Source organism: Balaenoptera physalus (assembly GCF_965194825.1).
Source record: "Balaenoptera physalus genome assembly, chromosome: 11".
NCBI lineage: Eukaryota > Metazoa > Chordata > Mammalia > Artiodactyla > Balaenopteridae > Balaenoptera > Balaenoptera physalus.
Window position 1 is genome coordinate 64268354 of NC_138896.1, and position 15655 is coordinate 64284008.

Genomic DNA, 15655 nt, shown 5'->3' on the forward strand with positions numbered 1-15655 from the left:
TTTGTGGAAGGGAGAGAATAACAAGGGCCTCTCTAAATTCTAACCTGTGCCTTTCTGTAAGGTTTAAAATTTTACATCGACTTGTATTGCTTTCATAGCCAAAGGAAATAGTAAAGATATTTACATTCTGAATAACAGAAGAATACACACCTTGGGAGCAGGCAGGATAGCGTTGATCTCTGTGTAGACCTTCTCTCTTCCTGGAGAGTTTGGGTAGCATTTGATGAAGCGTATCATGAGCAATCTCAAACCCGTCTCACGTGTTCCTTCCGCAGTGAGGAGGCTGCTGACATCTGGCATCGTGATTCAGGTGTTTCCACTGCATGACAACGAAGCCCTGAAGAAGCTGGAGGACACCTGGTATACTCGGTTTACCTTAAAGTATCAGCCCATAGGTATGTGTCAGCGCCTGCTCTCTTAGAGAAGAGGAAGATGCAGCAGTGGTGGTATCCCTCTTGGGTAGATACTTAACGCTGTGCTGGGTAGGGCTCACCAGCTGCATGTGGGCAAAAAATTGGTGAGGGGGATAGAAGGGTTACATGACCTATTTGTTTATTTTATTTCTGATACCATTTTAGATGAACTGAATTACAGGCTGTTATTAAATTTCACCAACGATACAGGCAACCCAGAGTGGCCTTCATGAGTACGTGTCAGATTTGCTGTAGAACATACTTTATAAGAATCTAGTTTGACCGTGAATATTTTGTGTTTGAAAATTTCTGTTTCTTTAGAGCTTATCAGTGGGCCAAGCTGCGCTCATTCTTAGTGGCAGACTAGCAGGCCTAAACATCTTTTGAGGTAGTTTATAAGGATCTTGGTGTGCATTACTGGAACTGTCCATTTTCTCTGAAGACAGAAGAATAACCATTAATTTATTCGGTGTGTGTTGAGCATTACTCTGTGTAAACTTCTGTCAATATGGATGTTCAAGTTTTTTTGGTTCAGTTATGTCTTTTAAGCATAAGGATTATATTTAAGACGGTAGTTTTCACCATAAGCATTACTATCAGTTTTTCTTTAAAGGACATTGCCTTTTTGACTTTGTTTAAAGGAATTCCTCTCAAATTTTCTTTCTAATTGCCATTTCTGAAAACAATTATTATAATATTGTAACAGTGAACATAAATCATTTTTAAGGTCAAATTTTGAAATTGCATTTTGAATTTTTCCTTATATTCTTTGAAAGGAAAAATGTTTGTTTTTGATAGTTCCAGGTGATGTAATAGTCATTTTATGTTACACTTAGGACATTTTTTCACCTTGTTTAGCATTTAGGTGGCAGTAAATTTAAATATTGCCTCTAGGTCTTGTGAGTGACCGTATCCAGGAGCTACTTCTTAGAAAGTGAGGGGGAAAAAGTGAGTTGATGGTGAAGGCTGAGCATGGGTGTGGTAGTGGTTTAGAGGCCTCTGGGAGTGCTGGGACTGAAGATAGTAGCTGGGGCTCAGGAAAATTTTGAACTTCCCCCTGAGGTCAAAAGACAGAGGTGGTCTGATTTGGGGCCCAGGACCATGAGTGGCTTTTTTTTTTTTTTTTTTTTTATCTTTTAACCTGATTCTGATTTGAGGTTACTCATCATACCCACTGTTTGAACGTGCTTCTGAGTTAGTAGAAGAATTAAGGATAGGGGAAAATAGTATCCCTGTTTACTCTAAACCATCCACATAGACTGATCTGACACATTATCTTAAAAAAAAAAAAAAGAAAAAAACACAATGTTTTAACTTCATGTAATTAACCAAGAAATACTAACTCTAACTATTATACCTCCCTCACCCCCTGCATCCCACCTTGGTCCCAGTGCAAGATGCTTTTACAATCTAGGCAGTTACCCATGTAGATGTGGCCAGCAAAGGACACGGTGTTCATGACCTCTTTTGGGTTAGCTAGCCGATGTTGCTTGGCCCTTCTTCTGTCCAGTGCATTTATCTACATGAAAGTATAGATAAATGTATTCCATGTATTCTAACAGTTAATGTGTAGAATATTGTTTTGTGCTTTTGCATAATTTTTCTTCAGTGTATTGAAAAGTTTGCCGTGACATATTGATGAAAGTTTACAGCTTTGAGTAGGGGGGAGCAGGATACTGTGGATGAGGAGTCTTCTTTGAAAATAACCTCTATAACTCTAGTATTAAAGGGAGAGAAAAGTGGGGAGCATACAGTAAACCCCCAAATTAAGATGGTTCATTGGCCACGGCTGAATTTAAGCTAGGACCTTGGAGATTGAGGATGAGCCTGAGGTGAGTTTTTCCTTGTGAAGAAGGCATCCACCAGATGAGAAGGTGAAGAGAAGCAGACCCGAAGCAGCCCCAGCAGCTGTGGCCTGAGCCCTGAGCTGGGGGAGGTGTCAGGCTTATTGCTATAGAGACAAGCGAGGTCTCTGTACTTCATGGAGGATGGATGTACCATCACACACTGATTGGGAAATAAGGGTTTTAAATGATCCCCACTTAAGCAAAAAAGTGAATAAGCTTACTTGAAATGATTTTTTAAAAAAATCAAGTCTTTGCCAGTTGGGACTTAAGGTCCTTTTTTTCCTTTCGTTGTAGATAGTATTCGTGGCTACTTTGGAGAAACAATCGCTCTTTACTTTGGATTTTTGGAATATTTCACTTTTGCCTTAATCCCTGTGGCGGTCCTTGGGCTACCTTACTACCTGTTTGTGTGGGAAAACTATGACAAGTATGTGGTCTTCGCCTCGTTCAACCTGATCTGGTCCACAGTGATCCTGGAAGTGTGGAAGCGCGGCTGTGCCAGTATGACCTACAGGTGGGGGACCCTGGTCATGAAGAGACAGTTTGAGGAGCCCCGGCCGGGATATCACGGGGTCCTGGGTATCAATTCCGTCACCGGCAGGGAGGAACCACTGTACCCCAGCTACAAGAGACAGTTGCGCATTTACCTGGTCTCCCTGCCGTTTGTGTGCCTCTGTCTCTATTCCTCTCTGTTTGTCATGATGATTTACTTTGACATGGAGGCCTGGGCCTTGGAACTGCACGAGAACAGCAGGTCCGAGTGGACCAGTATCTTGTTGTATGTGCCCAGCATCATCTATGCCATCGTGATTGAGATCATGAACCGCCTCTATCGATATGCTGCCGAGTTTTTAACTTCATGGGGTAAGACTCAGTGCTTTGAATTTATGTCTTATTTGCCTATAAGAAATATTGCTTCGATCATAGGATTCATGTAACTGCCACCTTGCAAAGAAGATAGATGTTGCTCTGGGCTCATTCTAGAGACATAAGGAAAAGTCATCGGCTCTGGGAGCTCTGATGATCTCCAGGTCACGGTTCTCACAGCTCTCATTTATTGTTAGTTACTATGTTCTAGGTGCCCTGCTAAGCACTTTATCCATAGTTCCTCATTTTCACCTGCTCAGGACACCATGAATAGAAGTTATTTCACGATTTTATGGCTAAAGATACTGAGAATTAACAAAGTTTAGGCAGCAAATGGTAGAGCCAGGCTGGTCCAACCTGTGCTCCTAATACTGTATCGTGTTTTATGCTAAGGATAAAATCAGTTGAATTATCTCCACAATACTCTGGCTGAAAGAACTATGTCTGGGATCTGAAAACCAGTTGTGTAGTTTTGTGGGGCCTGCCATTGAACTCAGTGAAGGCAGGTGTTCCTGTCTGTCTCTGTAGTAAAAGAGGAACTTGGTTATAGTTTTGAAAAGGTCTTGATGGGCCATTCACTCATTAATTAATTTATTCATTCAAACAAATAAATAGGCTATATTAATCCCTAGGAAGAAGTCTAGGCCTTAACTTCGTGGACCAGAAAGGTATTTTAAATTCTTTTTATTAGTCATATAACGACAGCTGCCATTTATTGAGTGCTTCCCTTGAGCTGATGCTGGGGTTTGGTAGTATGTCTAATCCTAACGGTGACCCTGGGAGGAGGGTGGTGTCAGCCCTGTTTTGTAGGCAAGGAGGCTGAGTGTCAGGAGGTTAAGTGACTTGCCCAACGTCAGATAGTGGCCGAGTTGAGGTTCAAATCCAGGTCAGCCTAACATTGCCTCTCTGTGCAAGGTGATACTTCTGTTCAGAATCTTCCTTTTTTTGTCCTTTTGCCCTGCTGTCTTGGGACCTGCACAGTGTCTCCTTTTCTTAGGGTGGAAATTTGAGTTTCCATTTAAGAAAATCCTTATAAACTTTATTTATTGCCCTACTCTTTAGAGGTTGCTCTCAGTTTTACTATTACCGCTGATGCAGGGTCTTTTTCTGGCATCTGTGGGATCATTTGCCAACACTTATTACATTTCTTTATTGCAGTAATATTTAAAAAATAATTTCGGACCACAGTGCTATTGCAGTATCTTGAAAAATGTGTCTTAAATTTAGTTTCTTTTTTGTTTGATGTTCTTGGTGGTGAGCAGTAGCCTGGCGCGTTTACTGACTGAGGCTCTGTTTTTGAACATCTCTGCCCTCAGCACAAGTCTCACATTACTTCATGACAATGCTCCCATTCTGCTTTCTTACCTGAGAGACATTACCTCTCCTTTTTAATATTTTAGAGAATCACAGATTGGAATCTGCCTACCAGAACCACCTAATTCTGAAAGTGTTAGTGGTAAGTAGATCTTTTATATACAAGTCCATTGTACTTTTGAAACTAACACATACTACTTAATATTTAGGAGTATAAATATGAAGACTTGATTCTGATTTAAGGTATCAGGTAGTTAATATACTCTGTCCAAGTAGGCAAGGATTGATTAATGTGTGTTTACATAAACGTTCAACAGTCTTATTACAAATGTGCACACGGTATAAGACTTTAAATGTAGAAATTAGTATTATAGCCAATTTCCAGTTATTTAAAAAAACTACTTTAGACACGTTTCTGTTATTTTCCTTTTGGTGACTTGGGTTTGAATGTTTCATTATTCAACAAACCTTCCAGTTATCCACCTTCTGTTTAGTGATGGAGCATTAAATTATTATTTTTTTAAAATTTTGTCTAAGAAATTTCCAAAGTCCAAGAGGTTCCCAGCATGTTTCGAAGAGTAGGAGGAAAGGGATGGAGGGAAGGCACTGTAACCTGCTTGCTATTTGTGTAAAAGCGCACACATTATGCCTCTTCCCACCATTATTAGAAATAACAAAGAGGTACCGCCTGAAATCACCTTGTTTATCCGGAGATTACCTCAGCCGTCTGTAACATAGCTGAGAATCAAGAAAGAGTGCATCAAGAGTCCTCTGAACTATCCACTGGAATTGATTTAACCCCGTCCATGTACTTTACTCCCAGGCCCTCGCTTAGAAAGAGCCTTTGTTCCAGCTGTAGAAATCATTCTGAGAAGCTTATTTATCTCGTTTTTCCATCCTTAAAAGATGAGAAACCACCATTAGGAAGGTGATTAGGTTTCTGGAAGTAGGTAAATTTATAGAGGCAAGAGCCCGGAAGGAAATGGAAAACCTCTCATAAATAGGTAATGAGAATTCAACAATTTCAGCAATTTGGACATGAGAAAAGGGGCAAGCGGCCATCCATATCTAAAAAGGCTCCGAAGGCCTCACTCTAGCCGTGTAAAATAATTTATATTCAAAATGTTGGTGCTGAGTCAGCAAGGATGTTCCGTTCTGTGTTCTCTGTGTGAGAAAACAAGCAGGGGAACGTGTAATGCATTAAAAGCTTCATTCAAAAAGATCCCAATACGGAGTTTTTGCCCTTAGAGGTAAAACACTCCATTTGTCTTAAAGAATTTAGTTATTTGTAAGACTTGATTATTCTCTGATGGTGCCAGATACAATGTCAGGTGACTGTCTTGTAAAGAGACTCATCCCTTAGAGTCTGTTCGTCCTCCACTGTGTGTGCTAGGTCTCTCCCTTCCTTTTCAGTCTTGTGCGGGGAGCGTTTCTCAGCCTTCCGAGCTTTTGCTTTTCAACTTCTACTTTAACTCAGCACCCCGGTCCCTACCCCTACCTCCCCCTACCCTGTGGCCACATCGTGGTACACAGTAATACAGACAATATGCCCTTCTCCAGTGACTCCCCCTTCCCTCACTAATGAAGTGCTCATGCTGTGCACAGAGCAGTCTTTTGTCTCGGAAAGTGATGCCGCACAGGAGGAAGTAGCCAGCGTGCGGCTGGGGGGCAGGAAGGAAACCCATCAGTCCTGGGGGCAATGGCAGGCTCTTGAGCAGGGGAACTACTTGAAAAAATGGCACCTGTTGTGGTGGGATCTCCACCCCACTCCCCGCACCCCTACCCCTGAACCATGTGTCTGGGCAGGGCAGTCTCAGGCCCGTGGTGACAAAGATGCTGCCCGGGCCAGGCTGGTTGTTCTGGCTGATCTCTCTTGCTAGTGCCCCTCGGCTACCTAGGTGTCTCTCTGGGGGTCATGGGGATCTCAGGTCCCTTGGCACAGAGAGGCTTCCAGGGCTGGACTGCTTGTTGGGGCAGGGCCCTCCTTTCTGGTGCTGCCTGGCCACCCCACCCGGTATCTCTCCGTGGGGCAGGGGAGTGGCAGGGCGGAAGGGAGGGAGAGCACATCCCCTCGCAGCTTGTTAGTGGGGGTCCTCGTCAGTCTCCCTGTTAGTGCTGCTGGGCTTGCCTGTTGTCAGGACTCCTATTCTGAGCGGGGTGGGCAGGAATGTGCCTCCCTGCCGCCTGGGTTACTAGGTTGGGGGTGGGAGATGCTGGGCCTTGGACTCTCTTTTGTAAGAAAGTAGTAGGGACGTAAGATGCGCTGGTGCTGTGTTGTTCCTTCAGCCCTGGGGTCCCAAACCTGTTCTTCCTCTTAGCACCTTTCAGAGCTCTCCTTTGGTTGCCTCGCGCGATATTTCGAGTTCATAGATGTGCTTAGCGAGGGGGAGTAGGAGAAACACGTCCAAGCCACCTTGTCTGGACCGGAAGTCCCTCATTACGTTTTTTAATGCGATTTTTATAGTTGTAATGAAGTACTGTGATGCAATATTAAATATTGCTATCTTTTTGTTTTTTGGCAGTTCAACTTTTTAAATTGCTTTGCCTCACTCTTCTACATTGCCTTTGTCCTGAGGGATATGAAGCTTTTGCGTCAGGTGAGTATGAAAAACGGAAAGGTATCAATTTTTTAGGTTTTAGAGGTGGTTTCCTATATTCAGGTAATGTAATTGTCTTCCCATTACTATCTTTATAAATAAAATTATTAAATTTTGTGTACTTCTAAGCCCAATTCTAAATAAACAACCATTAACAATTGCACCGTGTATTATACTCAACTGGAAAGAAATTTGTTGAAGCTAACCAACTTGCAAAATAAATCATGTAGAGCACAAAATCAAATATAGAGTTCATATCAAAGCTTGTAAGAGCAATTTTAACAGCAAAATATGTTCATTAATTGAACTTCTGTGTGTGTCTCAAGTAATGGTATAACCTTAAATAGTTCTTTCACATTTCTTTTTTTTTTTTAATTTAATTTAATTTTATTATTTTTGGCTGCATTGGGTCTTCACTGCTGCATGCAGGCTTTCTCTACTTGTGGTGAGTGGGGGCTACTCTTCGTTGCAGCACACGGGCTTCTCATTGCGGTGGTTTCTCGTTGCAGAGCACAGGCTCTAGGCATGCGGGCTTCAGTAGTTGCAGCACGTGGGCTCAGTAGTTGCGACACGCGGACCCTAGAGTGCGTGGGTTTCAGTAGTTGTGGTGCACGAGCTCAGTAGTTGTGTCTCGCTGGCTCTAGAGCACAGGCTCAGTAGTTGTGGCGCACGGGCTTAGTTGCTCTGCGGCACGTGGGATCTTCCTAGCCCAGGGATCAAACCTATGCCCCCTGCATTGGCAGGTGGATTCTTTTTTTTTTTTTTTAATAAATTTATTTATTTTATTTATTTATTTTTGGCTGTGTTGGGTTTTCGTTGCTGCGCACAGGCTTTCTCTAGTTGCGGCGAGTGGGGGCTACTCTTCATTGCAGTGCATGGGCTTCTCATTGTGGTGGCTTCTCTTGTTGTGGAGCACGGGCTCTAGGCATCTGGGCTTCAGTAGTTGTGGTACATGGGCTCAGTAGCTGTGGCTCGTGGGCTCTAGAGCGCAGGCTCAGCAGTTGTGGCACACGGGCTTAGTTGCTCCGCGGCATGTGGGATCTTCCCAGACCAGGGGAGATGGTGTCAAGTGGGATCCGTGTCCCCTGCATTGGCAGGCGGATTCTTAACCACTGTGCCACCAGGGAAGCCCCTGCAGGATCCTTAACCACTGTACCACCAGGGAGGTCCCACACATTTCATTTTTAAATTAATAAGTTGTTGAACTTTAGAGACCAGCAGATCCTATGCACTGCTGTATTGTTTCTGAAATGTTTAAGAAAGATGACATATTTTGTTGTGTTACCATTTCTGGATCACATGATAATAGTGAATAATAAATTATTGCTTTCTAATTTCTCTTTTTTATACTTGAGCCACCTACCAGTAAGGGCTCTTCCTTCCTGGTTTTAATATACTGTGATTGTTAGTGAGCAGAGTCTCAAAGCCTAGGCTTCTTAATCTTTATATGAGAGCTTGGGATCATTTTTCAAGGAATTTAAAAATTTGTATAACAGAGAAAGTTAAAAGATTTTGTAGTTACGGTTCTAAGAGCTTGCATAAAAGTAAATATTGTGTTCTTAGTATTTAAAAAATTATTTTTGAAAATACTACATTTGAAATCGATAGGTTAGATGTACATACCTTTTCCAATCCCACCATTATTGTATTAGTGAGGTATGACTCCTCATTTCTTATACTTTAGAGAGTCTCCTTTGTTTAACAGGGGACAGGGGGATGGGGGAAGTCTCTTTAAAACATAGAATTTTAATATCAGCTAAGGTGGTTTGTGATGGAAACACTGATACCTATCTGGGGAAAGTGGAAATTGACACAGTACCTCTGGGAACTACTTGGGCAACTTTGCCAAGAACGTTAATCCATCCCTAGTAAATCATCAGACGTGGGGTGAAGATTCATGTACGTAGGTAAGGGGCAGCATTTATAATAGTCGGGGTTGGGAATAATACTTAAATTCAACAACAGTGCATGAGCTAAGTAAAAAAGAATTATTCATGACATGGGAAAGTGCTCACAATATAGTAAGTGAGAAAAGAAATCTACAAAGCTGTTTATATATAGGATGATTCTACTTTTATTTTTACATTTGATTATAAAGAAATATTTAGGAGACTTCCCTGGTGGTGCAGTGGTCAGGAATCCACCTGCCAATGCAGGAGACACAGGTTCAATCCCTGGTCCGGGAAGATCCCACGTCCCGTGGAGCAACTAAGCCCGTGCACCCCAACTACTGAGCCTGCGCTCTAGAGCCCGTGAGCCACAACTACTGAAGCCCGTGCGCCTAGAGCCCGTGCTCCACAACAAGAGAAGCCACTGCAATGAGAAGCCCGCGCAACGCAATGAAGAGTAGCCCCTGCTCGCCGCAGCTAGAGAAAGCCCGCGCAGAGCAACAAAGACCCAGTGCAGCCAAAAAATAAATTAATTAAAAAAAAAATATTTAGAATGTTAGTAGTGGTTCTGACATGGTTGTGGAATTAAGGGTGACTTTTTTTTCTATCTTTTAAGTTTTTCTACAGTGAGGGAGGATATATTAATTTTATAATAATAAGTTGTGGCTAAACTTTTTTCAAAGTTGGTGACATCATTTAGACTCACATGTTGCAGCCAGGATGAGATAATAAAAAACACAATTTCAAGTTAATTTGTTCTCCTACCGACTCATAACCAGTTTTTTATTATAATCTTAATTGTATTATAATCTTTTTGTATTTTAGTCTGTCTTTCCTGTGAAAAAACAATAAATTAGAAACATCATTCTAACACCTAGCTTTTCCAATACTAGCTTTTATGACATAATAGTATACTATTTGTTGAAGATTCTTTTTTTTTTTTACTGCATAATTATACACATGCTTTGGTTTTGTTAAGCCACATTGCCAACTATCATTTATGTGCTTCTCTTTAGAGCTTGGCTACTCTCCTGATTACCTCCCAGATCTTTAACCAAATTGTAGAATCTCTTCTTCCTTACTGGCTCCAAAAGAAGCAGCATGTGAAGGTAAAGAAGAAGGTGCAAGCTTTAAAGGCAGACATCGATGCTACATTATATGAACAGGTCGTTCTGGAAAAGGAAATGGGAACTTACTTGGTAAGTTTGAATATTGCTGAATTAAACATTGATTGAAAGTGAATAACAGTCGTGTGCAGACTGTATACAACAAATAAGTAACCACTCATTGTCTCAGTTGTGACTATTTTGTAAGTGCTTTCCAGCCAGTTTCCTTACCATGAACTACTTTAAAATTAAAAAGATGGAACTGTGTATCAAAATGCTGCTATCTTGTACCAGAAGTTACGCCTAACATCCAAAGGATGAGTCCAGTGAATTACGAGACTGCTCTGCTGAGGGTGGTGGGAATGTTTCATAGACGGCAGAGCAAGGGAGAGGTGAGATGGCCGTGGAGCCATTGTTTGCTCTGGACACTTTAAACTCAAAGAAAAAATTGAAGCCCATCGCTAAGAATGGAATGCTAATCTGAAGATTAATTTATAATATAGTTTAAATTACTTAATGCTGTAGTAAATATAAAATAGTTCTTTTAAGACAGAATTTCTGAATTATTTTTAGGAACTCCAAGTAGGTCATTGGAGGTTCTTAAACCTAAACATGTATTTAGCAAATGTTTACTGAGTTCTGACTACATTCGGTGTATCTCTTTTGAGGGGGTCAGGTGTTGGGGTCATGTTTGCTTTAGGTCATTGATTTTTATATCCTGCCCCTTCCTTCTGGGTGTGATATTCTTCTTAGTGAAATAGATCCTTTAGTGAGGGTCCATTATTGTTAAACTTTCATAGTCTTGGTTTTCATCATGAATGAATGAGTCTCCTGATTCCTGAATTTCTTGGCTGACTTTCATAGTTTTTCTTGTATGCCTAAGAATTTTAGTTTGTATGTTTATCTTGAGCAGGAGTTTATTCTCTCTCTCTCTCCCTGCTTGCTTCTCTGTCTTATTTTTGCAGTCCCCTCTGCCCCACCCCCTCGTCCAGAACTAGGAGTTTGTAGCCCAGAGCTCGCATCCCATCTTGTGATGACGGTGGAGATTCTGCAGAGCCAGCAGGTAGCATGCTGTTGACACAAGCTGTAGTTCCAGGGCAGCAGCTGTGGCTTTTTTCAGGCTCCTTTAAGGGTAGGGGACCAGTGTTCTCACCCGTGGTTTTGCTCAAACAGCCTGCTTCCAGGTACATGCTAGAGGAGTGGGGTGCCCTTGGTTCCCCTGCCCGAAGGATTCAGATCCTGGCCACCGTGGCCAGCCTGTGGGCGGAAGCCTGGCCAGGCTTCTGATTACTATCTTGCACTTTGTTCCATTTCTCGCTTGGGCAGCTGATTTTTTTTGTTTTTGAGTGGTGATATTCTTTTGATTAAAATAAACATATATGTACTAGCATTTTCTATTATTGCTGTGTTTGGGGGAGAAGATGATTCAAAGTATAAACTTACAGCATATCTTGACCAGCAGCACTTTTTATGTTTATACATGAAGTATCAGAGAAACACACACGCGGGCAGTTAAGAGTTAAAGAAAATAGCACTTGGGCACAATGTGCAGCCGCCTTGCCTGCGTTGGTCGAGTGCTGGCTTACTGTGGGTTACAAGTCAGTCTAATTCACATAGTGTCAGAATCCTTTCCTCACTTGTTGTGGGGGCTAGTATTTTGGGCCATATTTATTTTTTCCCTTCATTTTCTCACAGAAACTAAACCACCATTCTTTCCCCCGAGTGCTTTATTCCATCCCCTCTCTCATTGCCCCAGGCCCACCTGGAGCTCCCGTGTTTCCTGCTTCCCCCTTCTCCCCTTCCTGTTTCAAACCAAGTGAACCCCTCACGTCCTCGGCTATTTTTGTCCTGTCTCTTTCCTGCCCCTGCCAATTTCTTGAAATAATTCTTCTCCATGTTGTCATCTCTACGTCCCTGCTTCTCTTCCCGTGGTCAATGAGAACCCGCTCTCAGCTCTTCTTTTTCTCTGAATCGTTTGGGCAGACAGCATCGTCCCCTAAAGTGACCAGAGCCAAGCTCGCAGTCTTCTCCAGACCAGTTCCTCCCCCTTTCCTCAGGCTCAGCGAATGGTACACAGTAATACAGACAATATGCCCTTCTCAAAGCTGTTTTAATTCATCTAAGAACTGTATGCTGACAAGGTGACAAAATCTTACATCTTTCCTTTTTGGTATCTCATGATATCCGATAATACGTTTATGAAGGAAGGTAAGGCAGGCACTGCTTTTCTCACGTTAATAATAGGCAGATGAAGCTCTGTGTTATTTTTTTTAATTTATTAATTTTATTTATTTATATTTGGCTGGGTTGGGTCTTCATTGCTGTGCGCAGGCTTTCTCTAGTTGCGGCGAGCAGGGACTACTGTTCGTTGTGGTGCGTGGGCTTCTCATTGCTGTGGCTTCTCTTGTTGCGGAGCACGGGTTCTAGGTGTGTGGGCTCAGCAGTTGTGGCTCGCGGGGTCTAGAGCGCAGGCTCAGTAGTTGTGGCGCACAGGCTTAGTCGCTCCACGGCATGTGGGATCTTCCCGGACCAGGGCTCGAACCCGTGTCCCCTGTGTTGGCAGGCGTGTTCTTAACCACTGCGCCACCAGGGAAGTCCGAAGCTCTGTGTTATTAATCACCTGGTGACTAAATCAGAGACAAGATTCAAGACTTTGCTTTTCTCTTCAGAGTCTATTATTCAGCACGGGCTCTCTGATAGGAAGTTAAGGAAATAGTATACTAATTTCTCTCGCAGGCCTTGGGTCTGTGTGTGAATGCTGGGGTTAACAGTGAGTGCCTCTCCTTAGTAACTTAACTTGCTTGCAGGGACCCGTGTTATCTGACTGTTTTTCCCTCCTCATCTCCTACAAGTTCCTCCTTTACTCTCTTCGTGGAAATGACATCAGGTATTTTCTATTTCAATTCTCCCCATATATTTGGAAAGGGGGAGATGCTTTGGGGGCTCATTTGTTCTAGATCGTCGTTTGCTATGCACTCATCCTTCCCTCCGGGTATATTTTTCTCCTCAGTGAAGCCAATGAGCTTAAAATTGTATTTTCTGTAATCTCATCCTGAGTGCTATATATGAATCTAAAACAATGTTGCCAAGCTTTGGGGAAAAGCAGTTTGAGACTTAAAAAACTTGATTCTAAAAAGTCATACTTGCTTACTTACTGTAGAAAACTTGGAAAATGTAGGACAGAGTATAAAGAAAAAGACATTCTCCATAATGTCTCCACTAGGGGTGATCCACTGGGGTCTCCCGACCCTGTTCCTCCAGCCACAGGGCCAGGGCTGTATAGCCCCTCTGATCTCACTGTGCACTGCTGTTCCGTTCCTGGGAACAGTTCACGTGCAACTGCATAGCTGCTGAGGCTGAATTTTCATGATCAGTATTCCAACTAGAACAGCATGTCGCCACACAGCAAATGAGCTGCCCTCTAGTGAGCTAGACATTGAAGAGGTTTGCCAAAAACGTAATTGAGCGCCACTCTCCGCACCAGACATTTTTTGTTTTGGAAAATGTAATGATTTTTCAAACAATACTTTATTAATGTTAATATGCTTTTTATTATTGAAATGAATCAATGGGAAATATTTTTTAAGTTCTGAGTTTTAATTTCTAACACAGTAAATAACACTAGGTATAATAACTCCCTTGAACAAAAAGTCTTTGGTGCCCTCAGTGATTTTAAAGAGTTTAGGGCTTTGGAGACCTGAAAGTTTGAAAACTGCAGATCTAGAATAATTCCCACTCCTTTTTGTTTTTCAGAGCGTTAGCTTTTGTGAAGCGGATTTGTCCCAGTTGTTACTCCCTAAGACTCAAGTTCAGCAGTTTTGGAGGTATACCTCCATTGTACCCCATCAGGAGGCATTGATGGCAGGTTGACCCTTGTGTGGGGCTGCCTTGTTAGATCACGTGATTGACTGGATTACTGACAGTTTGCAAAGGTTCTTTTTCACTTTGTGTTGAATAGGTTATCTGTGGTAGATTCTTTGAGACTATCCTATTCCCTATAAATGGTAGCTCTTTAAAAATAGTTTCTAATCGTTTGTTGCTGGCATATAGGAATGCTGTTGGGTTTTGTATTTTTTATCCAGAAACTCTGCTGAATTCTCCTGTTTTTTTGGATTTTATTAGGTTTTCTATGTAGACAGTTATTTCACCTACAAATGAATAATGGCTAGGGATTTCCCTGGTGGTCCGGTGGTTAAGACTCTGTGCTTCCACTGCAGGGGGCGCGGATTCAATCCCTGGTCGGAGAACTAAGATCTTGCATGCTACGTGGTGTGGCCAAAAAAGGCTGATTTTTAATTTTAATTTTAATTTTATTGAAGTATAGTTGATCTACAATGTTGTGTTAATCTCTGCTGTATAGCAAAGTGATTCAGTTATATATATATATATATATATATATATATATATATATATATATATATATTCTTTTTCATATTCTTTTCCATTATGGTTTATCACAGGATATTGAATATAGTTCCCTATGCCACACAGTGGGACCTTGTTGTTTATCCATCCTATATGTAATAGTTTGCGTCTGCTAATCCCAAACTCTCAGTCCTTCCCTTCCCCACCCCATTCACTAATGGCCACTTTGTTTCTTCCTGCAGTCCTTATACTTTTTATTATTTATTTATTTGGCTCACTAATATGTTCAATACAATTTGGACAGAAGTAGTTATAACAGGAATCTTTATCTTGTTCCTGATTTTTTTTTTTTCTAACCGTTGAGTGTTATGTTTGTTCTGTGTTTTTGGTAGGTAACTTTTTATCAGTTTAAGAATGTTTTTTTTCTCTTCCTTATTTGGGAAGAGTTTTTATTGTGGATGACGTTGAATTTTATCAAAAAATATTTTTTTTGCTTCTGTTGTGATCATCATGTTTTCTCCTTTAATTAATATTTTCATTTATATTTGTAAGTTTCCTAATGGAACACCATGTTTGCATTTAAATGATTAACTTCACTTGTTCAGTATTTTTTTATCTACATTGTTATGTTGAATATGCTAATACTTTGTTTAGGGTTTGTGCCATTTGCTAGTAATTTTCCTTTCTCAGTCACTGGGATAGGGTCCCTGTGTTATTTATCGTGCAAACTCTGTTGCTAATGCAGAGCCTGGTGTTGAGCGGGTGTTCAGTGTAATGTTGCATAAAGAACAGTTTTAGGAAAAGAGCAGCCCAGCCCCTGCTGTCTGTGTGCTGCTTGCTGCCCTCACCCTGTACTTTATCCTCCTCACACGCTCAGCATGCGGAGCTCTGAGACGTGATGTTTCTCCAGGGATGGTGCGAGGGGCCAGTGGGATGGATCCCCTGGAGCCTGAAACTTTGTGTTCATACATTCTTAGAATCGTCTTAGTAAGTTGGTGTTTTCTAACTTGCGGCTAATGGGGTAGAGTGTCTTGTTTAATGTGTTTTTTAGTATGTGATTGTTTACTTTGTTAAAATTGCATTATTTTTTTCCTTCTTGCTGTTGGATTACGTCCCTGGTTTGCTGAATTGACTGACCCCAAAGTGCTCAGAAGTGTGAAAGTACTGATAGAATTACCATGTAAATCCTACACTCCGAATCCGCTCGTGAGATGGGAACACAGAATGGGGGGGAGGGGCTCCCTGGGTGCTGGATGC

General features: G+C 41.7%; 1 protein-coding gene across 3 annotated transcripts in view; it reads left to right on the forward strand.

Moving 5' to 3' along the window:
- The window catches only part of ANO10 (anoctamin 10), a 241968-nt gene that overhangs the window by 34579 nt on the left and 191734 nt on the right, over positions 1-15655 (forward strand). For all 3 annotated transcript variants that reach the window (XM_082412869.1, XM_082412870.1, XM_082412871.1), the window contains exons 5-9: positions 276-395; positions 2555-3124; positions 4528-4583; positions 6964-7038; positions 9944-10126. In XM_082412869.1, coding sequence (XP_082268995.1) covers positions 276-395; positions 2555-3124; positions 4528-4583; positions 6964-7038; positions 9944-10126 — 1004 coding nt within the window. The remainder of the gene's footprint in view (positions 1-275; positions 396-2554; positions 3125-4527; positions 4584-6963; positions 7039-9943; positions 10127-15655) is intronic.